Genomic DNA, 26,421 nt, shown 5'->3' with positions numbered 1-26,421 from the left:
GGGCTGCCAGCTTGATGGGCTCAGGGGCTGTGGTCTCTCTGACCAGGCTTGAGTGGTGCCCTCTGGGAAGGCCACTCTCAGATGTGGTTCCAGAGGGATTTTAGCAAAGACAGCCGGCCACCTGTACCCAGACCCCACCCCAGCAGCCTGCAGGGGTCCAAGCTCTATGTTGCTTCACAGGGACCAGGTGGCCAGCTTCCGTGGCCCCGCCTTCCCACCCCTGAGCCCACTGCCCCGGAATGTGGCAGAGTCCACAAGAGGTCCTGGTGGGCAGAGAACAGGCCTCATGGTCAGCAGGGTCAGACCCTCCACTGCCCCCTCAACCCCCACCCCCGTCCCCTGGTCCCATAGACAGCTGCTCTGACCTGTAGAGCTGCTGGGCTCTTGCATGAGGGTGCTGGGCATCCCAAGGAGTGTCAAGGTGTGCCTTTTCCCACTCTGGGGTTGGCGTTTCCCTCCTGCCTCTATCCCCGTGTGTGGACTTTTATAAACCTTCCCAGGCCACTGCCTGCCTGAGCCAGTCCTGCCAGCCACACTCTGCCTCCTCGCCCGGACTTGCCCAGGCTGTCAGGTCCTGCCAGGGTCTGCCTCCCGTGGGTCCTGGCTGGGCACGGCCCGGGGGCAGGAGCGAGTGGTGGCCCCTCTGGCTTCCCATGTGCCGTCAGCCACCAGGGTACGTCGGGGTGACAGGAGGCATCTGGTCAAGGCATGCAGCCTCACACCAGCTGACTTGGTCGAGGGTCGTCTTTCCTTCACAAACCCTGAGTCCTAGCCTGGCTGTGGGACCAAGCCCACCCAGTAGGTAGACTGCTGCAGACTGCAGCTCCTGCAACCAGCCTCTGTCGGGGAGGCCGGCCCCATCCCCGCCCACCCCTTCAGAGGGCCCTGCACGACAGTCCTGGGGCTGTGTGTGCTCCGGTGTCTGAGCAGACCCTCCGGAAGCTGGGTGGTATCACCTGGAGACACCTACCACCGTCACCACCACCAAGGAATAGGAATCTGATTCCAACACAGATTGATGGGACGGGAGCCCTCGCAGGCGCAGTGGGGCAGGTCCCAGCACTGGCCAAGACAGGGGCCTGTTCTCAGTGACCTGGGGGCTGCGGGGATACTGCCGTCCATCCCCAGAAGCCAGCTCACCTGTGCTCTTGGGGCCCGAGCCAGGTGCCTCGGGGCAGGCTCCAGGCCCACATGTCTCCTTCCTCCCCAGAGTCCCAGACCCCCCGCCCCCCAACCCCCACCAGCCCTGCCTGTCTGCTTCACCATCCCCCAGTGGTTAGTCCACTGGCATCTCAGCCCGGCTGGCCCTGGCCCTCTGATGGCCCTGACAGGCTGACACACATAAAGGGCGCCAGGGCCTGGGGACTCCTGAAGGGCAGCTCTCCATTGCTCCTACAAGTGGCCTCATCCAACCCCACCGGCCCTTGCTCTGCTCATGAAACGCCCCCACTGACTGACCTGAGTCAGTGTGACCTGGTCCTCTGCCATGGAGGTTGGCCTGGAAAGGCATCTGGGAACGTCTGTGGGGCCTCCCTTCCCACAAGGAGTCGGCTGCGGCCTGTGCCCCCCACCCCCTAATCTGGGCCTGCAGGGCCTCAGGGATTTGGAAGGGGCTGCCCCCTCCCCAGCTTCAGGCATGCGGGGTCGGTCTGTAAAACGGACACCTACTGCCCTCTCCTGGTGGTGGGTGGCATGGACACCACAGCCTGGCAGGGCAGTATGTGGGGGTCTCTGGCTGGGGGCTCACTCCCTGCTGGTTCAGGAGCCCTCAGGGCTGGTCTCTGAGTGTCCCCGGTGTCCAGTGCAAGCCTGGTACACACAGGTGCTCAGTGTCTGTGACCCGGGGTGGGGGGAGGGCAGCATGGGAACATCCCTGGCATTGCATTTGATATTCTTTAAATTTAGATTTCTAAACTGTGTGTAACCTGTACAGCATACTCCCCCTTTGAAGGTGTGGGACTCTCCGTATCCTGACATCTGTGCATTGGTGTCAGATGCTTCCAGTGTCACCTGAGTCTTGAACATTCCATCTCCCCAAAGGCAACCCCGTCCCCATCAGCCGTCACTCCCCACCCTCTCCAGCTTCCCATCTGTGGATGGGCCTGTTCTGGACGTGTCACACACGTGGACTCACACGCTGTGTGGCCTTCTGTGTCTGGTTCCCTCCCTGAGCGTCGTGGGCTCAGTCCCCTGGGCAGCGTGTGTGGGCGCCTCTCCTGCTCGCGGCAGGAGTGTCCATCGTGTGCCTGGGTCCCCCAGCTGCACCGGCTGCCTCTCACCTGCCCATCTTTCAGGACTCTGCGTACCTCGACGACCTCTCCAATGCCTCCATCTTCTCCTCGTCCGTGGACTCCCTCTCAGACATTGCAGACACACCTGACTTCCTGCCGGCCGACAGCCTCAGCCAGGTGCCCACCATCTGGGATGTGAGCACCGGCCCCTCCGCTCACGACAAGGTCAGCTCACCCTGCGGCCTCTGCACGGGCAGCTGTCCCGGGGCCCCATGCACAGGCTGGGGCAGATTCAGGTTGTTCAGACACCGGTGAGGTCGTTGGTCAGGGGTCCTCATGTTTTCTACATGGCCCAGCAAATGCAGGGGCGGGGGGTGGGGGAGGGAAGCTCCTGCCTAGGCTCCTCACCCCTCTTCTACGGAAGGTCCCATCACAGCTGCGGTGGCTGTGTCCACGCCCTCCTCTACTGGGCAGACGGGGTTCACCAGGAGACGAGCAAAAAGCAGCTCCCAGCACTGGTTCTCACTCGGGTGATTCTGGGCAATGTCTGAAGGCATTGTGGGGGCGTGGGGGTGCTTCTGGCTTTGAGTAGTGGCAGCCCAGGAGTCCAGAGTGCTGGGTTGGCGCCTATGAAGCTCCTCGCGCAGGACTCTGATGGGGGAGTGTGGGTGGCGTGAAGCCAGACAGGAGTCCTCAGGTGTGCCAGGCCCAGACTCCAGCTCATGGCACCAGGCAGCAGGCGCGTCGGTGACAGAGACGGGGCCCAATGCCAGGCTTGGGGAGCCTCTGCCCCATCCAGGCCCCATCCAGGGTTCTCTGCTGGGAGAGAAGCCCCTTCGTTTGGGAGCCAGAACCCTGGTTCGAAGCTCTGAAAGGCAGCATTGGAAGCGCAGATGAGGGCCACGTGTGTCTAAGGGAGAGCCTCTTCCATCCAGAGCTGGGTGGAGCCCACGGAGCCCTGCCTGGTGGCACACGCTGGTGGACACGATGCCTGCCCAGCCACCTTGAGGCTCCTCGGTGCCTTTTGGCTCCTCTGAGGCAGGGTAGAATAGGTGGGTCTGGGAGGCCTGGGGCCCAGCGTGGGGCCGGCAGAAGGACAGGAAGTGCCCAGGGCAGCCTGGTGCTGTCCCTGTCCTTTATAGCCATGGTGGACGACCCAGGCCCCCTTCCCGTGTCTGGGCTGAAGGGCCTCCGACCAGCTCCTTGGGGGAGGCTCCTTGGTGGGGAACGTGAGGCAGAGGCGGCATGAAGTGGACAGTGGGAGGGCGGCTGAAACCCAACGCCCACAGCCTGCTGCTTGCCAGCCCACCAGGAGCCCTGACTCAGCCTTCCAGGAACCCGGGCCTGAGGCTGTTTGTTTTTGTTAGTTAAAAAAGGGGGGACAAGGAATTGAGTATGGGTTTCTGGCTCCTGGTATCTCACTTTATCCCGTTTTCTTTTTCAAAAAAACTTTGGCATGTTCTTAACCTTTGGAAACAGCGGCAGTCATAAAAATCAAGTGGCTTATCACACAACCAAACCCCTTGGGGACCCTTGTCATCCCCCGAGACACTAAAGGACACTCGAGCTCCGTGTGTGCTCAGCAATGAGCACCTGGCACTCACAGTCACCGCTCTTGGGATGGTGGGGGTCCAAAAGGAGACGGGGTCTGGAAGGGATTTCTTCATTCCTATTTTGTTTTTCACATTCGTGGTTTTTAGGGTGGCCACACTACTTTCATGATTTTTATTTTAAGAGGAAGTGTGTTTTGGAATTGTACAGATCTGGGCGGGACCTTGCTGTGTCCTCACTGTGTGTCCTGGGGCAGAGCAGTCACCCCACCCGGTCTCAGGGCGACCACTCCCTGACGGTGGGTAGGTGGAGGGCCAGGTGTGACATGGTCCTAGAGGGTTTGCGTCTCCTGTCCTGGACCATCTGTGGGCTCTGGACGCTGCGTGAGTTCTGGCGCCAGGAGGGCCTCATGCCCTATTGCCGATGGACTCCCCCCAACCAGGCACCGGCTTTGTCCACCAGGTTCTTGGTCCCCTGGGACCAGACTCAGGTCCTAACTACGTTTATCTGTGTGATGGGGGTTGTCGCTGATTGCCCAAAAGAACCAGCCACCGGGCAGCAGGAAGAAGGCAGCAGCTGGCCGTGGGCTGGGGGTAATGAGGACAGTGTGAAAATCCCCTTGGAGGCCAGGCTAGGGGCCCACAGGGGCACTTCCTGCCCACATCTTGCCTGCAGGCTCATGTCCACTCTCCCCCTAGCTGCTCCTGCCCAGTGGGCCATGGACAGGCCTTGAGGACCCCGTGTCCTCCCTTTCCAGCACCCCACTTCTTGTCAGCTACCAGGTAAGCTGGGCCTCCTCCCCAGCCCTGCCTGCCTCTTACAGGGACTGGGACACTCAGCGGTACCTGTCTAGAAGCAGGGTCTGCCCGTTTTAGCGATGGGGAAATCCCTGGGGAGGCACCACACTGGGGGTCAGGTGGGCCACTCCCCCCCCCCTTCACTGAGCTGGCCGTGCTGGGAGGGCGGGGCCGTGCAGCCCTGACCACAGCTCGGCACTGGCACCGACTCCAGGCGCAGAGTCAGCCCGAGGAGGACGACGATGCGGAGGAGGATGAGGGGGAGGAGCTGGGCCACACGGAGACCTATGCCGACTACGTGCCGTCCAAGTGTGAGTGTGCTGCCCCAGCCCCTGGCAGGCCCTGCCCGGCCTGCACAGCCTCAGTGGGCTCCAGCCACAGGCAGGGGCAGGGCTGGGGGGTTGCGGGCCGGTGCCCGGGATTCTGGAGTGGCGAAGGCAGGCCGTGGGCTGGCCGTGGGGGCAGTTCTGTACTCCCCACTTGGCACAAAACTGGAGATACCACAGAGGATGCCATGAAAAGTAAGCCCCCACCTTCCTCCCTGAGCAGGGTTTTATGGGTCTGCCCCCCCCCCCCCGTTCCTTTGTGCAAAGCACTGATGGGCCCCCTACCCCGGACCCTGCTCTACCCCTCTGCCTTGTGGGAGTATCCCCCAGCCCGTCCTAGACCCTGGCAGCGAACCCTGAGACCCTGGCCATGCCTCTCCAGCCAAGATCGGGAAGCAGCATCCGGACCGTGTGGTGGAGACCAGTACGCTGTCCAGTGTCCCCCCGCCAGACATCACCTACACCCTTGCACTGCCTGCTTCCGACAGTGGGGTCCTGTCTGCCCTGCAGCTAGAGGCCATCACCTATGCCTGCCAGGTGACCTTGGGTCTCCCATCTGGCCCACGTCCTGTCCTGCCCTGTCCTGCATGAGGGGCCCTCGAGGCCCTGACCGCCCTCCCTTGGCCTGCAGCAACACGAGGTCGTGCTCCCCAGCGGGCAGCGGGCCGGCTTCCTCATCGGCGATGGCGCAGGCGTCGGCAAGGGGCGCACGGTGGCCGGCATCATCCTGGAGAATTACCTGCGGGGCCGGAAGAAGTCCCTGTGGTGAGTGCGCTCCCCCCACCCCCATGCCCCCACCCCACGCAGGCGGGCAAGGAGGGGAGGGGGCGCCGTGGCACCCACCAGCCCGCACCCGTAGGTTCAGCGTCTCCAACGATCTCAAGTATGACGCAGAGCGCGACCTGCGGGACATCGACGCCCTGGGCATCGCGGTGCACGCGCTGAGCAAGGTGGGTGGGGTCACCCCCTCCTCGGGTGGGGTCCCGGAGCACCGGCCCGGCCGCGCCCCCACGCCCGCCCCTCTCCCCCAGATCAAGTACGGCGACAACACTACCTCAGAGGGCGTCCTCTTCGCCACCTACTCTGCCCTGATCGGGGAGAGCCAGGCCGGCGGGCAGCACCGCACGCGCATCCGCCAGATCCTGGAGTGGTGCGGGGAGGCCTTCGACGGAGTCGTATCCTGGCTCTGCTGGGGAGGCTGGGGGGGGGCGGGGCTGGAGGGATGGGGTCTGGAGGGGGTGGGGGTCGAAGGGAGCGAGGGGCAGGAGGAGGGGTGGGGTCTGGAGGGGGGTCCTGGAGGTGGGTGTAGGAGGGAGGGAGGGGCCGGAGGGAGGGGTGGGGCAGGAGGAGCGCTTGCCCGAGGACCCTGGGGGTGGGGTCGGAGGGAGGGAGGGAGGGGCCGGAGGAGGGGTGGGGCCTGGAGGGGGCGGGGGTCTAAGGGAACAAGGGGCAGGAGGAGGGGGTGGGGCCTGGATGGGGGGTTTTAAAGGAGGGCGGGGCGGGCGGGAGGGTGGGACAGCGAGAGGGCGGGGTCTAGAAGGAGTGGGGTCGAAGGGAGGGGAGGAGCCTTGGAATACCGGGACCTCACCCCGGTAGCTGGAGGAATTCCCGGCAGGAGGCTCGCCCTCCCTGACCGCTGTTGTCCTCTTGCGGTCTGGCTCGGCTTCCCGGCTCCAGCAAGCTGGACCCCTGGCCACAGGCGTGGGGGCGGTGTTTGTTGTGACAGCGTGGAGAGGGACCCCAAGGGCGGGAAGGTGCCTGTGGCTGTAGGAATGGGGTAGAGAGCGCCTTCTCCGCCTCCTCCCCCTCCTCTCCCTCCCCCGCTCCCCCTCCATTTGTTGGGAGCTCGGTGGGGGTGGGCAGGCCAGGCTGGGGCAGCTAGAGGACAGCTGGGCCAAAGGCCGATTTGCTGCAGCTGTGGGGGCTCTGCAGACCAGTTGGTCCGTATTGGTATCCGTATGTGCTGCAGGCCCTCTCTGACAGAAAGTCCTGGGATTGGAGGGGTTTCTAGTTTCCCTCGTCTCTGGGAACTTGCATGAAGAGCTGTAGAGCACTTCATTATAGAAAGTGTGAGCGCAAGCAGGACAGTCCGGTGTGGGTCGGGTATTCGCTGTGTGTGTATCACACACTCTGTGAGCAGACCCCCTCAGTCTCCCCGCAGTGAGGTGCCAGGTGGAGGCCCACAGCGTCACCTGGGGGTTTCTGCACCCTGCCCCTTGGTGTGCATGGCCGTCTCTGCACTGCTGGTGGTGCTTGCTGAAGGGTTCTGGGGGCATCTTCCAGGGCCCTGTCCCCAGAGGTGGTCCCGTGTGTACCTTGGCACATCACCTTTCTCCTGCCTGAGCCCAGGCATGTTTGTCGTCACCATGTGTCATGCCGCCGTGTCCTGTCTCAAGGACGTGGCGGTGGTTTCCGGCCTCCCTGTTATAAACAGCTCTGAGTGATCCGGCCCAGCCAGCATGCCCCATCACCCCTTCTCACTTTCCTGGGCCCGTTCCGGAAGTGGGGTGACTGCCCCCCAGGCCTCCCGGCACTCTCCAAAATTCTCTCTCGCTCCTGGTCCCAGTCACAGATCAGAAAAGGGATGTTGGCATGGGCAAGTCCACCGGTGTACTTGTGGCCAGATCCTTGCTGTCCCACAGAACAGCTCCCACATGCCAGAAGGGACCCGAGGCCTCTCACCCGGCCTGGGGCAAATGACAGCATGCGGAACACACCCCCTCCCCTCCCTGCTAGCGCTCTGCCTGAGGGCTGTGTGCTCGCCTCTGCGCCCCTGCTTCTCAGTCATGTGTTGGCAGATCCTCCCGTGAACTTGACACACACACCATCCGTATGTGCGCACACATGTGTGCAGACGCGCCCCTTGCTTTTAAAATAGGTTCATGATCTGTACGCCTGCCGGGAAGCTGCTTCCCGCACTTCTGTCTCCATGCTATAGTCTGTTTGCTCGGGATCTTCAGTGTGCGTGGGCAGTGACACAGAGCCCCAGCACCTCCCCAGCTCCCCTGGGGGTCAGCTGCGGCCAGGATGCCTGCCTGCTCCCAGCCCGCCCCTCTTCCTTAGAGACCCCGTTTCTCTGTGCTCATTGGGGTGCACTCCTTAATGTCTTCACCGAGCCGTCACACGTCAGGTGTCCGTCAGCAGTGGTGGGGGGCCTACAGGCTGTTTCCCACTCTCCCTGAAGGCCACCAGGCACCTTGCTGAGGTCCCCCTGGGGCATCAGGCCAGGGCCTCTGGGGCTGCCTGCCTTCCGGAACAGTCCTTAACCCTGCCCGCACCAGATTGTGTTTGATGAGTGCCACAAAGCCAAGAATGCCAGCTCTACGAAGATGGGCAAGGCTGTCCTGGACCTGCAGAACAAGCTGCCCCTGGCCAGGGTGGTCTACGCCAGCGCCACAGGTGGGCACACGGCGGGAGGGGGGTCAGCATTTGGCCCTCGGGTCATTTCTGGGGCTGCACCCCAGGCCCTGGCCAGCTGACGGCGGCCCCCCACTCAGGTGCCTCTGAGCCCCGGAACATGATCTACATGAGCCGCCTGGGCATCTGGGGCGACGGCACCCCCTTCCGGACCTTCGAGGAGTTTCTGCACGCCATCGAGAAGAGGTGGGTGCCTTTCCCTGCCCAAGACGGGGGCTGGCGAGGGACCCGCAGAGGGCACTGCTCCGCGCACACCAGGGCCTGACGTCCGGCCCGCCGGCCCCACATCCTGGCCCACACCAGAGCCGTCTCGCTCTTCTCTGCCTGGTGTTTGCCATCGCTCTCGGGGAAGGAGCCCCTCCCGCCCTTCCTCGGCTCGGGCAGATCAAGACCACGGGGCCTTTGCACATGCTCCCTCTGCTCTCTGTGCCCTTGGCCCTTCCTCAGCCTCAGCTCCTGCTGTCGGCCCCTCCCAGAGTCACTCTTGCTGAGTGGGACCCAGCCTGTGACCGGGTGGCCCTGTGTGTGTCCGCAGGGGCGTGGGCGCCATGGAGATCGTGGCGATGGATATGAAAGTCAGCGGTATGTACATCGCCCGCCAGCTCAGCTTCTCCGGCGTCACCTTCCGCATCGAGGAGATCCCGCTGGCCCCAGCCTTTGAGCGCGTCTACAACCGCGCAGCCCTGCTGGTAAGCTGGGTGGCCAGGGGTCTCTGGGGGCACGGACACATGTGCGCTTCCCTGCAGAGTTATGCTCCCGTCACCTTCAGCATCTGTCCTCAAAGGGGCACGGGCATTTGTCGGTTTACAGAAAGGAGGAAGCAGCGGCGGGTCTCTGCCTGGAGACCAGCGTTGTGACCGTGTGGGGAGCTCCTCTATGGCGGGGATACTGTGGGCATGGAAGCAGGCCCCCAGCGAGCCTCCCCACCACGTTGGGAGCTTGTTGTTCGCAGAGCTCGGGGCTGGTTTCAGCGTCCACATCTCTGTGCCTGTGGCTTGGCCTCCTCTTTGTTGCCATTCCTGCATGTGGGGGGGGCTCCCTTGTTGTCACTGTCCGTTTCCCTACGTGGGACAAGCCCTGAGCGTCAGCCCTGACAGTGCTGTAGATGATTTTCTTAGTTCAGACCAAAGGAGGGCCATCTCCCCACTCCCCACTGGTCATTCTCTGCCCTGGTCCCACCCCCTCGATGCTGCGAGCACCCCCGTTGTGAAGGCTCCAGTTGTCCCCAGATGTGGCCCCGTGTCCCTGGGGCAGCAGCGCCCCAGGTGAGATGCCCCATCTGTAGTATCAAGGGCCCAGGGGCTGCTGGCAGATGGCGGTCACTGCAGGTGTCCCCGCCCCTTTCTGAAAGCACCGTCCGCTCCCGTGCCCAGTGACTGTGCCACTGTCACCGCGGCTTCGCGGTATCACAGTTCGGTTTGTGAACGTCTCTCGGCGGTGCCTCTGTGTTGCTCAGCTTCTGACCCCCCCACCCCGGGCCGCGAATTCCAGCCGGTGGGGGCTGGCGGTCCTGGGGGGAGCCGTTTAGCGGCAGCAGCAGCCTGAGCTGGGCATGTCGTTGCAGTGGGCCGAGGCCCTGGGCGTGTTCCAGCAGGCAGCCGACTGGATTGGCCTCGAGTCTCGCAAGTCCCTGTGGGGTCAGTTCTGGTCGGCCCACCAGCGTTTCTTCAAGTATCTCTGCGTTGCGGCCAAGGTGCACCGGCTGGTGGAGCTGGCCCGGGAGGAGCTGGCCCGGGACAAGGTGAGCTAGGGACGCGGCGGCTGGACCTGCAGGCCTGCCGGGACGCTCTGCCCCGTCTTCTCCAGAGCTTCGCGGTTCCACCGGGACCCCCGCACCCTGGTGTGGCTGGGCTGAGCCTGTGAGGACAGGGTGTGGTGATGCTGAGGCCCAGAAGGTTCTGGTCCTGCCTGGCCCAGCTCCCCTGAAGCAGGTGACAGGCATGGTCTTGCCCCTGGTTCTCCATGTCCAGGCAGGACTGGAGAGTCCCCAGAAAGAACTGGGCAGGAGCCAGGGCAGAGAATAAGGGAGAGGGTTCAGGAGGGCCGAGGACAGCTGTCCACTGCCATATGGAGTTCTAGGGTAGATCTGGGTGTGCTGGGGGCCTGGTGGCCAGCTGGACAGAAGGGGCAGAAAGAGAAACTGAGGCCAACTCCAGGTTTCTGACCACCAGGGGTTGGGCTTGGAAGCCTGGGGCCCTCTAGGGCCACGCTCCAGGGATGGCTGTTGGGGGTCCCAGAGCCCAGCTCACCCCTGCTTTCCCATCCCCACCCCCGCAAGTGTGTGGTCATCGGGCTGCAGTCCACGGGCGAGGCTCGGACCCGGGAGGTGCTAGACGAGAAGGATGGGCAGCTCGACTGCTTCGTCTCCGCTGCTGAGTGAGTGATGCTGACAGCCAGGGTTGGTGGTACAGCCACTCCTGGGACGGTCCACCCCACAGCCCCCCCACGTGACAGCCGTGTCTTGTGACCCTAGCCGTGGGAGCCTAGGTGTGCATCTGCTCAGACAGCAGCCCCAGCCCCCAGCGACTGTTGGCCATGTTCCAGTTTCAAAACCAGAAAAGATTGGCCATGGGTGACCCCAGGGCTCAGAGGGTGCTGGCAGAGGGACCCGGCATCTCAGCACGAGGCTTTCAGGTGCCCACCCCTTACAGTGGGCATGGCACTGTTTCAGGGACTGCATACGTGTTGGGGGGTCCCTGAAGCAGCAGGCCTCCCTCCCCCAGGGCAGGGAAGGCCTCCCGGGCCCAGCATCCATCAGAGGTGGTTCACCTGGGCAGGCAGAGCCCTGAGCCCTTGATGGCTAGGAGGAGGGAGCCCCACCCAGGCCCCTGCCCCATGCTCAGGCCTTCCCAGTAAAACTGCGCCCCTGCAGCCTCGGACCTTCAGACCCCGGACCCTCCACGCCCCCCTGCAGTCCTCACAACTGCCTCCCTGCCCCCACCTGCCCTCTCTGAACCCTGGGCACTGGGCGCCCCCCCCCGCAGAGTTAGCCCCCACATGGGCCCAGGGTCTTCCGCTGGACAGCATGACCCTCCTTGTAGTGGGAATAAATTCTGCTTCTTGTTTTCAGGGGTGTCTTTCTGTCACTCATTCAGAAGCACTTTCCTTCAACCAAAAGAAAGCGAGAGAGAGGCGCAGGCAGTAAGAGAAAACGTAAGCCCCCCACCACCAGCCTCTGACCCCTGACCCCTGACCCACGCACAGCCTGGCTTGTGATGCTGCCAGGTTTCTGTCCTGGCCTGGCTCCTGTCTGAGCAGCCGTCCGTCTCTGCTGCTTGCTGCATAGCCTTCGGGGGGAGGCGGGTGTCTGTCTGTCAGCAGGCCTGACTCATGACGCCTACCCCATCTGTCCGGGGGGGACAGGCACAGAGGCAGCTCAGCACAGCTTCCTGAGAGAGAGACCCGGGCGGGCAACAGCCTCCAGGCTGCACTGCGTGCCTAGGAGACACGGATCCCAGCAGGGCCCCAAACCTTTCCTCAGCTGCCAAGTTAGCAAGAGACAAGAAGCCGGTGCTGCAGGGTGGTGTGCTTAGCTCGTCCTCGGGCAGCAGCACCCCGTGGCCTCCAGCATCACCCTCAGATGGGGATGGGGTGGGGGGGCAGCTTAAGACTCTGGGGCACAGCCTCACTCACCCTCGGCGGCAGCCAGCCCTGCGGCTGAACCGTGCCGGCTGCCTGGGCTGCAATGGAGCTCGTGAGCAGCATCCCAGGACGGGGAGGTTACCCTCCTTCCGGCGGAGGCTGAGCGTCCGCTCATCGTGGGAAGTGAGGGCAGGCAACTCACCTGAGGTCACACAGCCAGACCTGGGGGACAGAGTCCCCCTCTCACCTCCCGGGACCGGCCTATGGGGCGTCCCGGACTGTGGCAGAGCACATAAGGTGCCCGGACCACCATCCTCCTGGGACCTGCACACGTCCTCTGGCCAGCCCACGCAGGCTTGCCCTGAGGTCAGGCGTGCGGCCTCCCCCAGCACCGACCGAGGATAAGCTGAAGTGTCAGGAAACCGGATGGGGATGTGAGAGCTGTCCCTTGACACCATGCCCTGGCCCAGCAAGACCTAGGAGAGCAGCCCAAAGCCGGACGGGCCACTAGTGTCCCCGCACGTGCACCTGGCCCCGATGGCCCCCTTCCCCACGTGGGGAGTCACCGTGAGCCAGGCCCCTCAGGAGGGAGGAGCGGGCCGGGCCTCAGTGAGCCTGGTTCTCCGTGTGCAGGGAGGCCGCGGGGCCGCGGGGCCAAGGCGCCCAGGCTGGCGTGCGAGGCGTCAGGCGTGATCCGCATCAGTGACGACAGCAGCACAGAATCGGACGCCGGCCTGGACAGCGACTTCCACTCCTCCCCCGAGTCCGTGCTGGATGACGACGTGGTCATCTTGGACGCCATCGGGCTACCGGCCGATGACCGTGGTGAGGCCCGAAGCCTAGCATTTGCCCCTTTACAGATGGGGGAGACGGGCTCAGAGAGCCGTCAGGGCCGTGCTGCTGGTCAGAGGCAGAGCGGGTTCATGCCAGCAGTCTGGGATGAGGGAGAACGTTCTGGACCCCTCCCCCTCCCGTGCACTGGCTGTGCCCCATCCCCCAGGAACCCCCTTCTTGTCCACTGCTGTGAGCAGGGCTGTGGGCAGGTGGGCTGGTTGGTACCCCCTGACCCTCTGGCCCTGCAGGGCTCCTGTGCCCCCTGCAGCGGGACCCACACGGCCCCGGCGTCCTGGAGCGTGTCGAGCGGCTAAAGCAGGACCTGCTGGCCAAGGTGCGGGTGCTGGGCCGGGAGCTGCCTGTCAACACTCTGGATGAGCTCATCGACCAGCTTGGGGGCCCGGAGCGAGTGGCTGAGGTGAGCTCCTTGGGGATGCAGGCTCTGAGGCCCCCTGGTGGCTACTCCGAGTCCCCACCCAGCACAGTGAGGTGGGCTTGGGGCGGGGAGGACCCAAGGCCCGGCATCCATTGTCCAGCCCACAGGCTGGCGCAGCTGGCGGAGGACTCTCCTCCCTCGGCCATGAACGCCCATCTCCCTGTTCCCCAGCCCAGCTCTGCACCCACCTTCCCCACACACCCTCATGTGCCCCTGGGCCTCTGAGGGTGCTCTTGAGTCCCCGTGTTCTCCCACCTGCACGACCATACCCTTTCCTGGGTTGTGCTGTGGTGACGACAACCCAGGTCTGTTTTTGCCCCAGGCAGCTGTTTCACAATAGAAGACGTAGGGTGGAGTAAAAATCCTGCTGTCTGCCCGTGGGCAGCTGGGGCCCTGGGGCGGAGGCTGAGTCCTGGCTCAGGGTCCGCAGCCCCACCAACACACACACTCAGGAGCACCAGGGGCACAGGTGGGGAGGCAGGGAAACAGGCAGGCAGGGACCAGCCGGTTCATGGCCTCACCAGCTGACTGCCATTCCCTCTCCCCGAACCCCAGATGACAGGCAGGAAGGGCCGCGTGGTGTCCAGGCCCGATGGGACAGTGGCCTTCGAGTCTCGGGCAGAGCAAGGCCTCTCCATCGACCACGTGAACCTCAGGGAGAAGGAGCGTTTCATGAGTGGGGAGAAGGTGGGGACCGTGGAGGTGGAGCCTGGGGGACCCAGGGAATAGGCTGTCAACAGGTATCCCCCCAGTGTCGGGGGGAGCCTGTGAAGACCCTGGGGGCCCAGCCCCAGGACCACAGAGCACTGCACGTGTGTGTGTGTTTGTGACTGAGAGCATGTGTGAGTGTGTGTGCGTGTGCATATGGGCCTGTGCGGGTCACCGAGTGAGCCCCGGCGGTCCGGGCGAAGCGTGCAGGGCACGGACTGTCCCATCCACATCCCCCCAGCTCGTGGCCATCATCTCCGAGGCCTCCAGCTCCGGCATCTCCCTCCAAGCTGACCGCCGTGTCCAGAACCAGCGGCGCCGGGTCCATATGACGCTCGAGCTGCCCTGGAGCGCCGACCGTGCTATCCAGCAGTTCGGTGAGCCCAAGTCCAGGACGCCCTGCCCCGGGCCGCCCCGCCCTCCACCGCTGGTCCCTGGGAGCCCTCCTCTGCTTTCAGGCCGGACGCACAGGTCCAACCAGGTCTCTGCGCCCGAGTACGTCTTCCTCATCTCGGAGCTGGCCGGGGAGCGCAGGTTTGCCTCCATCGTTGCCAAGCGGCTGGAGAGCCTGGTGAGTGGGCGGGGGGGTGCCCCAAGGAAGGGCTGCAGAGGGACGCCGGGCCGGGTGGGGGCAGCTCACGACGGCCTTCCCCATCCCGGGCAGGGGGCTCTGACCCATGGGGACCGCCGCGCCACTGAGTCCCGCGACCTGAGCAAGTACAACTTTGAGAACAAGGTACCTGGGGAGGAGCGGGGGCGGCAGAGGGGGTGTCCCCTGCCCAGGCCCAGCCTCTGACCCAGGCCCTCCGACCCCCTCACCCCTCCACTCAGTATGGCGCCCGGGCCCTCAGCTGTGTCCTCACCACCATCCTGAGCCAGACTGAGAACAAGGTGCCACTGCCCCAGGGCTACCCCGGAGGAGATGCTGCCTTTTTCCGGGGTGAGCTGGGGGCGAGCAAGGGTCTCTGGGGTGGGGCAGCTTGGCCCTGAGCTGTTTGGGGCACTGGGATTGGCAGACGGGATTTGTGTCCGAAGTCTCCTCCCGCACACACTTAGCAAGGGGGCACCGGCGGCAAGGAGGACCCCGGGCTGGCTGGGGAGGGGCCGGCAGGGAGCAGCACACATTCGAGGTCCTCCCTTCCACAGACATGAAGCAGGGCCTGCTGTCCGTCGGCATCGGTGGGCGCGAGTCCAGGTCTGGCTGTCTGGATGTGGAGAAGGGTGAGTCCTGTACGCAGCCGCCCAGTGGGAAGGCCCGCACACCTCCCAAGCAAGGCCCCCTCGTGACACAGCCTGAGCCCCTCCCCACCTGCCCAGCAGACTGCTCCATCACCAAGTTCCTGAACCGCATCCTGGGGCTGGAGGTGCACAAGCAGAACGCGCTGTTCCAGTACTTCTCGGACACCTTCGACCACCTCATCGAGATGGACAAGAAGGAGGGCAAATACGACATGGGCATCCTGGGTGAGGGCCACAGCGGGGGCAGCGCAGGGGACGGCCCCTGCAGTATTGTGCCTGCCCCAGCGCCACTCTCCTATCAGACGGAGAGACTGAGGCCATGCCCGGGCAGCCCCCACCCCCATAGGCCACCAGGAGGGCCTTGCAGGTGCAGGACTTGGGGCACCATGAAGACTCCAGGGAGAGGGGGCGCTATTGTGCTGTCCTGTGCTTGGGGAACCACAGGGTCCCCTTCTCGGGTGTCCCCCAAGGACTGGAGAGTTTTATTTAGATGCGAGGCACGTACTGGCATGCTTAGTGTGATGGTGGTAAGCCCAGCACGTTTGCTGTCATTGCCCCACAAGCCAGGCCCTCACCAAGAACAACGGGCCGAGAGGCTACAGACCCTCCTGAAAGAGGCCAGTGTCAGTATTTTCAGGTTTGGGGGGCAGTGTCTGAGTGTTCAGCTTGGCCCTGGTAGTGAAAGCACACACTATTGGGAAATAAATGGCCGTGGCCATGTGCCGATAAAACTTTATTCATCAAATCAGTGGCAGGTGTAGTTTGCTGACTGTACATGACCACCCCACAAAGCCACGCAGAGCAGGCTGTGTGCTGTCTGTAGTCGCACCAAGTGTCAGTGTCCAGCAGGTTCGGGGGGGTGGGTGTTGGACCCCAGCCACCCACCACTGGAGGGGCCGCTTGCCGTCCAGGGCGCTGGGTGGGGTTGGCTCCAGCCCATCTCTGCGGGGGGAACCCTCCACTGTGCTCCCTGTGGGCCTCTCTGGCTATACCTAAGAACCTGGGATTCCTAGCCCCGTAGAGCCCAGAGCCTGGAGCCTACTGAGCCACACAGGGCCTGGCCCCACGGAGCCAGGACCCTCCAGTTTGGGGGGGGGGCAGGCGGGAGGGTCTCACCCCTGCGCGTCCTCTCCACGTCCTCTGCACAGACCTGGCTCCGGGCATCGATGAGATCTATGAGGAGAGCCAGCAGGTTTTCCTGGCCCCTGGGCACCCCCAGGACGGGCAGGTGGTCTTCTACAAGGTGAGGAGACACAGACCCGCCCAGCAGGTCCAGGCCTGGCCCCAGCGCCAGGCCCCCCGCGTGCTCTAAGCCCATGTGCTCTTGCAGATCAGCGTGGACCGCGGCCTGAAGTGGGACGAGGCTTACGCCAGGTCGCTGGAGCTGACGGGCACCCATGATGGCTTCTACCTCTCTTACAAGGTGGGCAGCTGGGCCGCTGCACGGCCCCTGGGGGCAAGACCTCAGTGGGGGGCGGGGCAAGGGCGGGGGAGGGAGGGCAGCAGCCCCCACCTGCCCGCCTCATGCGCACGCCCGCCTGCCCAGGTTCGGGGCAACAAGCTAAGCTGCCTGCTGGCCGAGCAGAACCGCGGCAAGCACTTCACAGTGTACAAGCCTAACGTGGGCCGGCAGAGCCAGCTGGAGACGTTTGACAGCCTGTGCCGGAAGTTCCGCCGGGTACCGTGGGGCTCACGGGGAGTGGGGCTGATGGACTGGGGTGCCGCCCGGGGCGTAGGGGCGCCTGTCCCTCCGGTCGCGCCTGACGGGCCCTCCCGTGCCGTTCCGCTGGCTGCCAGGAGCCGGCGGAGCAGGCCTGGGGCGCCCTGCACGGGGGGCACGGCCGTGCAGGTGGCTCACGAGGCTGCGTGTCCCCAGGTGACGGCGGAGGAAGCCCGGGAGCACTGGGAAAACAGCTACGCCTTCTCGCTGACGCACTGCAGCCACACTGCCTGGTGAGGGCCGGGGGACGGGGCGGGCCCTCTCTGCAAAGCAGCCGGACGCTGGGGGGGGGGGGGAGGGGCACGCGGTCCCTACAGACCGCGCATGGCTGCAGGGGGGCGTGCCCAGGACCCCGCGGGGGCCGGGCGGGGGGGAGCGCGGAGGGGCGGCGGCGCTTCGCCCTGAGCCTGGCCTCCCCTGCCCGCGCGCAGGAACCGCCACTGCCGGCTGGTGCAGGAGGGCAAGGACTGCACGCAGGGCCTGCGGCTGCGTCACCACTACATGCTATGCGGGGCCCTGCTGCGCGTGTGGGGCCGCATCGCCGCCGTCATGGCCGACGTCACCAGCAGCAGCTACCTGCAGATCGTGCGCCTCAAGACCAAGGACAAGAAGAAGCAAGTCGGTGAGCGCGCGGGCACAACGGGGGGTGGGGGGGCGGTGGGCACCGCCTCGGGGGCCCTGACGCTCCGTCCCGGCCCCCAGGCATCAAGATCCCCGAGGGCTGCGTGCGCCGCGTGCTGCAGGAGCTGCAGCTCATGGATGCAGACGTCAAGCGCAAGAACGCGCGCGGCCGGGGCTTCCCCGCGCCACTGCCCGCCCTGCGCCCGCTTGCGCTGCCCTGCGGCCCCGGCGAGGTCCTGGACCTCACGTACAGCCCGCCGGCCCAGGCCTTCCCGCCGCCCTCGCCTTTTGCCTTCCCGCCCCCGCCCCCGGACCCCGCGCCCGCCCCCAGTGGCCTGCTGCTGGGCGCCCCGGACACGGCCGCGGACCCCGCCGCCCTGGTGCACCAGGGCCGCGACATCAACTTCAAGGAGGTGTTGGAGGACATGCTGCGCTCCCTCAACGCTGGGCCGCCCACCGGTCCCCCCGGGCCAGGCGCAGGGGCAGCAGGGGCGCCCAGTGGGGGCGGGGGCCCCGAGCGGCAGAGCGTCATTCAGTTCGGCCCCCCCTTTCCAAACTCCTAGGCCCGGCAGGCAACCGGAGCCAGTGTCCGAGAGGAAGCTTAGTTATTTGCAATACGCGCCGTGTCCACAGGGACTCAGTCTTCTCTCCTACTCACGTGGGGGCTGAGCGAGGCCAGGCTCCCCTGCGGACTACCAGGGAGGGGGGCTGCGGTGCCCCTCCTCCAGTTCCGGAGGCCTCCACTGCAGTGCCTTCCCTGCCGGCGGCCGGGCAGACCCCTCCAGATGCTGCCCGCCCTTCCGGGCTCTCCGAGGCAGTGCAGGTCCCACTCAGGATGACTCGGGGTCTAGACTCGGAGTCTAGGCTCGGGCAGGGCCTAAGGGTGGGGGGCCCACCCTTCCTGTGCCTCTGTCCTCTGCTGCCCCCCAGGGCTAGGCAGGGGCTCCCCAAACCACCTCACCCCACCCACCTTACAGGGCCTGGTCTGATCGGAAGCCCTGAAATCCACAAAACTGGGTGGCCCCAAGAGCTGGAAACTCAGGAAACCCCAGGTGCTCAGGGCCCTGCCTTCACTGGGGGGCTCCATGGGACAGACCCCCCCCCCATTTAATATATGCAATTCTTCCCCACTCTCTTTGCTCCCTAAATTATTGCCCGGCCACCTCTCCCAGGCCCCAGAATCTGCCGTGGAGCTGGCGGTGTGGACGGGCCCCCTGGTTTCTATGTGTATTTATAATGAATTCAAGTGTACATATGTAAAGAGATCTTTTTTAAATATATGTGCCTTTTCACTACTTCCCAGATTGTCTGCTTCTCTAGCCTGCAGAGATGGGGGGGGGGGGGAGCTGCAAGTCTCCTCCAGGAGCCTTTAGCAGATGCCTGCAGTGACCCCGCGCAGGGGCGGTCAAGGTGGCTGTGGCCTGTGAAGAACAGCCAGGGTGGGTGAGACCAGCCCACTCTTCTTCCAGACCCATGTGAGGCCAAGGCCTGTGTAGAGGCCGCGGGCCAGGCTGAAGAAGACAGGTCCCTGCCCCAGGGGCCATTGCCTACTGTCATTCTGTCACCAGCGTGGCAGGCCAGCCCATGGTGTCTTGGGCCAAAAGCTGGCCGTCTCCTGCCTGCTAGAGACACAAACCCCACTGGGGACACTCACGGTGGTGCTCTGAGACCAGTTCCTCTGATCACTGGTGTGCACAGTTGTGGCCCCTGCTTTGGTTTTTTCCCCAAGGTTGCCCCTGGCACATGGGGAAGCCCAGGAGCAGGAGGGCCCAAGAGCTGGGCTCTTCCTGGAAGCCACAGGAAGCATACTGGGGTCTGGCCCTGAAGTTAGAAGGGCCTGACCAGCCAGAATGTGAACCAGTGAGGAGCCAGGAGACCCCAGGGGAAGCAGCTTAGGGTGGCTGGGGTTGCTCTCAACCTGGTTATTCCAGTCCTCCAGCCCTGTTCCTCTGCTGCTGACCCTTACTGGAGATACTGGAAATTGGGGGGGAAGGGGGGGCAGGCTCAGCCACCCTCCAACTGTGCCATCCCCCTAGGCCCCCAGAACAGGGACAGGTGTCCATCCGAAGGACCCTCCTGGCCTCAGGCCATTCCCCACCCCTCCTGGGGCAAGAGGGCTGTAGACAACACCCCCCTGCCTCCACCAGATGAGGCCCCATGGGCGGGCCTGGATGCCCCGGCTCGATGTCCAACAACGAGGCCAGTGTGCCCGGCGTGGCTCTGTGCCCAGTCCAGCGTGGCCTGATGCTCAGCCCCAGGTGCCTGGCTCCCCCAGTGGTTAGAGCCCCAAGGCCCAGGCCCCCTGACAGTCCCCTCTAGGCGCTGGGGAAGACGGGCCCCAAGCGTGCCCCTAACAGCTGCCAACCCCACCCTGGGCTGGGAGAGACGGCAGTAATTCCTATTATCTCCTCCTGGGTCAGCAGTGCTTGTGCTCGCTGGGTGGGGCTGCTCGGATTAGTGGTGGGGCTGCTCGGATCAGCAGTGGGGCCGCAGGGCAGACACGGCCCTCGGAGCCCAGAGCGCTCAGGAACTCCCAGAGCGCTCAGGAACTCCCGAAAGCCTGAGGAGCTCCCAGGACCTGCCCCTGAACCAGAAGGGGCCCGGGCAAAAGGCTCCCCCACCTGCCCCCCAACCCCACCCCAAGGACGCAGGAGCACGTGGCAGGCCAATTTGTATGTTTTATTCCCACAAGATAACCAGGGGTGGGGGCGCCAAGCCTCGAGCCGGGCCTGAGGAACCTTCCTCCGGCGGGGGAATGCACGCCGGGTTCTCGGGTCTGCCCCACCAGTGGGCTGGTTTTCAGGCAGACCGTCATGGGTGCCGGGTGGAAGGCTCCGAGGGGCAGGGGCCGTGGAGAGGGCGCGTACTTGTGGAGCTAGAGGTAGCAGGGCAAGTCCTTCTCTATTACCTGTGGGAGGAAAAGGGGGGTCAGGGGTGGCCTCTCCCCTTGGCCCCCACCCCTAGCGGGCTCAGTGGAAAGGCACCTACCAGGGGCTCTTCCATGGGACCATACCGCTTCACCACACAGCCGTTCTTGTCAATGAGGAACTGCCGAGAAAGGCCGTGTCAAAACGGGGAAACCATGGGTCAGGGGGATGCTGCCAGGGGGGCTGGGGGCGAGCAAGCAGCCCCCCACCTACTGCCCCATTTGGGGCAGGGCTGGAGCACCTTGGGGCAGGGCACTGAGCTATGGCTGAGTGGACAGGGGCCCCGGGGCAGGAGCTGGCCCTGGACACAGTCCTGGCCTGTCCCACCCCACCCCCACCCCCCAACTCCCAGCCTCCCCTTACCTTGGTGAAGTTCCATTTGATGGCACTACAAAAGCAATGTGAAGTCATAAGGAATGAATGCTGTGGCGAAGCAAGCAACACCCCCCCCAACCCCATCCCCCCCTTCCCTCTCCTCTCCCCTCCCCACGCGCCCACTCACTTTCCCAGGATGCCCCTCCCCTTGGGCTGGACTTTCATCCACTTCCACAGCGGGTGAGCATCGTCCCCATTCACACAGATCTTGCTGTACATATCGAATTTGACATTATAGCCAGCAGCGAACTCCTTGATCTCCGCATTACTCCCTGGCTCCTGTAGCAAGCAGGGGTGTGGGGGTGAGTGAGGAGTCCTGCACTCCCGTTGGCCCCCTTCCCCCACACCCGGACACGCACCTGCCGCCCGAACTGGTTGCAAGGGAAGGCCAGGATCCGTAAACCGCACTCAGCATATCGGGCGTGCAGGTCGACAAGCTGAGTATAGTTTACGTCTGTTTTGCCTCATTGCGAGGCCACATTGGTGACGATGCACACGAAGCCCCTGGAGGCGAGATGGGGCAGTCAGGCCAGGTCAGGGCCGCCAACCTTTCCCCTGCCTCTCCCACCGGGCACTTAGGTACCCACCGGTACTTGTCCAGGTTAACCATGCGTCCATCGATGTCCTTGGCGGAGAACTCGTGCATGGACTGAGCACAGCGCCAGTCGTCTCGGGACGCACACTGCAAGACAAGGGCGCATGAGCGGCGTGGGGACCTCGGGGCGCGGAGCCGGAGCCCCACTGCCACCTGGCCCACTCGCCCGGCCCGGGGTCCCCAGAGCAAGGGCTCCCAGGCGGATCCAGGCCGAGAAAACCAAGTCCCCGGGGCAAGGAAAAACTGAGGACTCCTCCTCAAGGGCGCACGCCCTTTGCGCAAGAGCGCACGACTGAGAGAAGACACTGAGGCCGAGAGAGGGCTTGGGACCGCGCCAGGCGCCCCGGCGGCGGGGGTGGGGGCCCCGCGCGCACCGGGTCTGGGCAGTCGGCGCTACAGCCGCTTTCCCAGGTCGCGAGCTCCGCCTGCCCTGGACTCTCGAGACGGGACTCCTCCCGCCGGGGGCGCGCCCTCTTGCGCCCGCAAGCCCCAGCCTTCCGCCGCCGGGGGACTCGGCGCCGCCGCCGCCGCCGCCTGCCCGGCAACCGGCGCCGCTGCCCGCGGCGACCCGGGGAGCCGGCGGCCGCGCGGCGCATGCCCGACCGCCTCCGGCCGCGCCTGTGCCCACCGAGGGCCGCGCCCGGGGGACAAAAAAGGCCGGTAGCCAGGGCGCCCGGCCGCCCGTCTGTGACGCCACCAAGCAGGGCCCTGGGGCCGCGCAGGGCGGGGGAGGGGCGGGGACGCCCCGCAGCGTGTGACCCGGGGCTTCCGGCCCACCCGGCACCCTCCGCTCGCCGGGCCCCGGCCGGGGACGCCAGCGGCCGAGGGCGCCCAGTCCCCCGCGGCCTCGCGCGGCCCGGAGGCGCCCAACGGGGGCCCCGGCCGCCCAAGCGCTGCTCCCGAACGGCCCCCGCCCGAGCCCACCGCGGCCCCGCGCGCCCGCCCAACGGCCTGTCGGCCCGCCGCCGGCGCCGCGCTCACCATGGTGCTGGCCAGACCGGGCGCAGCCAGCGTCCCGCACAGCAGCGCCGGCTTCAGCAGGCGGCACAGGCGGCTGAGGTTCATCGCGGCTGCGGGGGCGCCGGAGGCAGCGGCTCCTCCCCTCGCCGAGCCGACCAATGGACGCGCGCCGGCGCCCCTCTCCTCCCCGCCCTAGGCCACGCCCATCAGCTCCCTCATTGGTCGGACGCGCGGGAGGGGCGGACCCATGGTGACGCCAGCCAATAGGAGGGCGGGGCCGGGGGAAAGCGGCTGCGCTGCGGTGGGCGACTGCGCATGCTCGCCGGCGGGCGGGCTGCGGAGTCTACGCAGGCGGTCGGTTGGTGGGTTTTGGACAGTTATCCGGGTGGTTGACCGCAGCACCGCGGGTTGCCCGACAACTTGAGATACTACTGGAAACCCGTGGTGGGGGGCTCGAACTCGCAGAAAAACCGCCCCAGCTCTTTGAACACTGGAGGTTTTCTTTTAAAAGTTAATAAAGTCACACGGGGTCGGACTCCGGCTCACTCGCGACCGTGGTGTCGCCGCGGGGGCGTCTCGCCCGGCCCGTGGGCCCAGAGAAGGCCGGAGGCCACCCCGCGGCGAGCGCCCGCCGTTAGAAGGGGCACGTGAGCCGGGGACCACTAAGCAGGTGACCGTTAGCGGGCCCCGGCGGCCGCGAGGACGCGCAGGTGTGAGCCGGGCAGGTGTGTGCGGGCAGGAGCGGCCCACGGTGCACGACCGTCTGCACGCGGGGCGGGAGTGCTCGACCTCTGGGCTTAGGACTTGTTTTCACTCCGGTTCTGGCATTTGGCCAGGGCGGTGCAGAAAACACACCCGCCCACTCTTGGGAGTCCAGAAATGCCTCGGCGGGCCGGGCTGCCCCCACTCCCAGCAGAGACTGGACTTTGACCTGTGCTGCAATCAGCCTCTTGCCCCCTCTCCGACCCTCCCTGGACCGTCGCTGCAGAGGCCTTGGGGGCAGGACTGTCTGGGCTTGGCTCACTTGGGGGGGCCAGTGAGACCCCTTCTCTGCCTCCGACACAGGCCTGCCCAAGTGCTGGCCAAGTTTGGTGGTAAAGGCAGCGGAATGGGGTAACCCATTCAGGGTCCACTTCCCCATTTCTTGTCTTGCACAACCCTCAGCACAGGGTGTCCTACCTCCAGCCCCGCTGGCTACCAGAGGCCCACTTGTCAGGGGCACCTCTGGAGGGGAGCCCCCATTCTCTCTGCTGGGCAGACTCATTTCTCAAAAAGCACCCGGTCCCCCTCTACTGCTGCCTCCCTGGAACAATGTGGGGGTGCATGGCTGTGTTGTCTGAATCATGGAACTGTGCACAGGCCTTGCCAGCTTCTCTGGGTCCCAAGGCCCACCTGCTCCCATGAGCCCTTCCTTTCTCCTCTCTCTTCCTGTGGAACAGCAAGACTACCTAAAGGCCACAGCCGTTGCTGTATCCACCTGCCACCCATACCTGGGCCCTCTCGGGGGACCATCCAGGCCAGCCCTCCTTGGACCCAGCCTCCTCCCGGACCCAGGTCCAACAATCCTGCCTAGTCCCCTTACTCAGATTTGCGCATTCGGGCAACCTAGACAGATGCCATTTCTCCCATCTTAAGATCTGCTCCTAGCCCTCTCCGCCTTTGGCCCCCTCTCCCCTTGGCATCCGCGTCCCCATCTCTAACTCCTTTCCTCCCCTAATCCCACCTGGCTGGGCGCCCTCCTGATCTGCCCCCTTCAGGGTCTCCGACAGTGTGTGCTCAGCTCAGCCCCTGCCTGATCTTCAGGTCTGCTCAGACTCGCTGTTTGGTGACCTTGTTGATGGCTCTCCCTCCTCCTCCTCCAGACACCTTCTTCACCCCGTTGGAGGCCACCTGGCCCCTCCCGCTGCTCTTTATTCTGCTCAGGAGAGGTCCTGTAACGCTGCTGGCAGCTGGTGCTGCAATCCTGAGCCAGGTCCCCTGTGAAGTGGGTGTTGTCCTTGCTTCTGTTCCACAAGGCAGGGGGAAGGGAGGCATTAGGCAGAAAAAAGGTTGAGTAACGTGCCTTGGTTCACGTGGCTACCACTGGCCGCAGCCTCAGGGTCTGTGCCCTCTCCTCCTCTTGGCAAGGTTTCCAATCTGTTTGGTGACCTCATCCAGGCTCCAATCTCCAGTGACTCCCACATGTCTGTCTCCACTTGGACCTTGCCTGGGATTCCAGACTAATACCCCATTGTCTCCTCGACATTTCTACTTGGGGCGACAGGAACCTTTCTTTCTCTCTTTCAATTTTATTTTCTTAAAGATTTTATTTATTTATCTGACAGAGAGATAGAGCCAGAGAGCACAAGCGGAGGGAATGGCAGAGGGAGAGGGACAAGCAGGCTCCCCGCTGAGCAGGGAGCCAGATGTGGGACTCGATCCCAGGCCCCTGGGATCAAGACCTGAGCCGAAGGCAGATGCTTAACCGTCTGAGCCACCCAGGCGCCCTCTTTCTTTCAATTTTAATTTTTATTTTTTTAAAGATTTTTATTTATTTAAGAGAAAGTGAGAGACTGAGAGAGAGAACACGAGTGGGGGGAAGAGCAGAGGGAGAGGGAGAAGCAGACTCCCCACTGAGCAGGGAGCCTGACACTGCTAAGCCACCCAGGCGCCCCAATTTTAATTTAATTTTAAAGTAATCTCTATGCCCAAGGTAGGGTTGGAACTCATGCTTCATCAACTGAGCCAGCCAGGCGCTACTGGAGCCCCATTCTTTTCTTTTTTAAAAAAAATTATTTATTAGAGGGGCGCCTGGGTGGCTCAGTTGTTAAGCGTCTGCCTTCGGCTCAGGGCGTGATCCCGGAGTCCCGGGATCGAGTCCCACATCGGGCTCCTCCGCTGGGAGCCTGCTTCTCCCTCTCCCACTCCCCCTGCTTGTGTTCCCTCTCTCGCTGGCTGTCTCTCTGTCAAATAAATAAATGAAATCTTTAAAAAATTATTTATTAGAAAGTGCATGAACGAGTCAGGGGAGGTGCAGCGGGAGAGGGAGAGAGAAAATCCCCAGCAGACTCCCCACTGAGCTGGGAGCACAACTCAAGGCTCAATTCCATGACCCTGAGACCATGACTTTAGCTGAAATCAAGAGTCAGAAGCCTAACCAACTGAGCCACCCAGGCACCCCTCCCCAGGCCCTTTCTTATCTGCTGCCTACACCTGTTTCTCCCTGGTCTGCTGGTCCTGGCAGCTCTGTTCCTCCTCCCTCTCTGTCTCTCTCTTCTCCGCATCCTGTCCACCGGCAAATCCTGTGAGGTCCACCTTCAAAACACCAGGAGCCCGCCCTCTGCTCACCCCCACCCTATCTGTGGCCTGTCCTCTCCCTGGTCTCTCTGCAGAAATGCTGACAGTGGCTGAAAAAGAAAACCCAGCCTTTTCAACCCAACCAACAAGGCCTCCTAGGGTTTGCCCCACTACACCCTCTAACCTCCTCTCCTTCCCCTCCCCGCACATGGCTCCTTGCTGCCAGCACACCAGGCAAAGTGCAGCCTCAGGGCCTTTGCACACGATGTGCCCTCTGCCCTATACACCTTTCTTCAGACATTGCCACAGCTTCCTCCCTCTCCTTGGGCCTTTCCCTGACCTTCCTGTTTGAAACTGAAAATCTCCCATCTCGCTTAGCTCCCATCTTCCATAGCACTGTCACCTTCTAATGTCGTTGTTGTGCTCAGGGTTTCTATTGTGTCTCCCTGGACTGTGAGGGGGGCTTGGTCTGTTTTGTTCACCCGCTCTGGGAATGTATCTCCGAGTGAGAAGTCCCTGGCGGCCTCCAATGGGGCGAGCGCTGGGCGGGGAGAAGGGCAGACGCGCAGTCGGGGTTGGGGCTGCGGAATATGCGGGCAGAGACTTGCTCTCAGGAGATAGGACAGGGGGGACACAAAGGTGGGAGCACTTCCTGAGCCCAGGAGCCGTGCCAGAAACTCCGTCCCTTTAGAGGCTTAGTCCTCTGAAACGGGGACACTTAATTTCCACTGTACAGAAGGGAAAACTGAGGCTCATGGGCATTAAGCTGGACGCGGCCCACAGCAGTTGGATGAATATTTATGAAGGGTCTGCTAAGTTGCCCGCC

The 26,421-nt window shown here is 64.2% G+C and overlaps 2 protein-coding genes across 3 annotated transcripts in view; one reads left to right on the top strand and one right to left on the bottom strand.

Annotated features, from left to right (window-relative positions):
- SBNO2 (strawberry notch homolog 2) overlaps positions 1-18,774 on the top strand; it is a 38,540-nt gene extending 19,766 nt beyond the window's left edge. The window contains exons 2-29 of one of the 2 annotated variants that reach the window (XM_026480871.4): positions 2,295-2,456; positions 4,481-4,564; positions 4,794-4,890; positions 5,288-5,442; positions 5,537-5,670; positions 5,765-5,855; positions 5,937-6,080; positions 8,187-8,304; positions 8,403-8,508; positions 8,858-9,011; positions 9,887-10,063; positions 10,601-10,698; positions 11,393-11,475; positions 12,538-12,729; positions 12,987-13,156; positions 13,730-13,861; positions 14,124-14,259; positions 14,341-14,453; positions 14,547-14,618; positions 14,714-14,822; positions 15,029-15,103; positions 15,203-15,346; positions 16,270-16,364; positions 16,452-16,544; positions 16,668-16,799; positions 16,998-17,074; positions 17,273-17,463; positions 17,544-18,774. In XM_026480871.4, coding sequence (XP_026336656.1) covers positions 2,295-2,456; positions 4,481-4,564; positions 4,794-4,890; positions 5,288-5,442; positions 5,537-5,670; positions 5,765-5,855; positions 5,937-6,080; positions 8,187-8,304; positions 8,403-8,508; positions 8,858-9,011; positions 9,887-10,063; positions 10,601-10,698; positions 11,393-11,475; positions 12,538-12,729; positions 12,987-13,156; positions 13,730-13,861; positions 14,124-14,259; positions 14,341-14,453; positions 14,547-14,618; positions 14,714-14,822; positions 15,029-15,103; positions 15,203-15,346; positions 16,270-16,364; positions 16,452-16,544; positions 16,668-16,799; positions 16,998-17,074; positions 17,273-17,463; positions 17,544-18,025 — 3,816 coding nt within the window. In that variant the 3' untranslated portion in view covers positions 18,026-18,774. The remainder of the gene's footprint in view (positions 1-2,294; positions 2,457-4,480; positions 4,565-4,793; positions 4,891-5,287; positions 5,443-5,536; positions 5,671-5,764; positions 5,856-5,936; positions 6,081-8,186; positions 8,305-8,402; positions 8,509-8,857; positions 9,012-9,886; positions 10,064-10,600; positions 10,699-11,392; positions 11,476-12,537; positions 12,730-12,986; positions 13,157-13,729; positions 13,862-14,123; positions 14,260-14,340; positions 14,454-14,546; positions 14,619-14,713; positions 14,823-15,028; positions 15,104-15,202; positions 15,347-16,269; positions 16,365-16,451; positions 16,545-16,667; positions 16,800-16,997; positions 17,075-17,272; positions 17,464-17,543) is intronic. The other variant, XM_057311406.1, reaches the window with a different exon arrangement.
- Positions 18,775-20,120: 1,346 nt separating this feature from the next.
- GPX4 (glutathione peroxidase 4) lies at positions 20,121-22,482 on the bottom strand. The gene is made up of 7 exons (XM_026480876.3): positions 22,341-22,482; positions 21,352-21,446; positions 21,124-21,268; positions 20,892-21,043; positions 20,753-20,777; positions 20,451-20,510; positions 20,121-20,370 (listed from the first exon to the last, which is right to left on the bottom strand). Exons 1-7 carry the CDS (start codon positions 22,422-22,424, stop codon positions 20,338-20,340), a joined length of 594 nt encoding a protein of 197 aa, XP_026336661.1. The 5' UTR covers positions 22,425-22,482; the 3' UTR covers positions 20,121-20,337.
- Positions 22,483-26,421: the final 3,939 nt, after the last annotated feature.

This window comes from Ursus arctos, unplaced genomic scaffold, assembly GCF_023065955.2.
Source record: "Ursus arctos isolate Adak ecotype North America unplaced genomic scaffold, UrsArc2.0 scaffold_14, whole genome shotgun sequence".
NCBI classification, from domain to species: domain Eukaryota; kingdom Metazoa; phylum Chordata; class Mammalia; order Carnivora; family Ursidae; genus Ursus; species Ursus arctos.
This window is presented reverse-complemented; position numbering and strand designations above follow the sequence as displayed.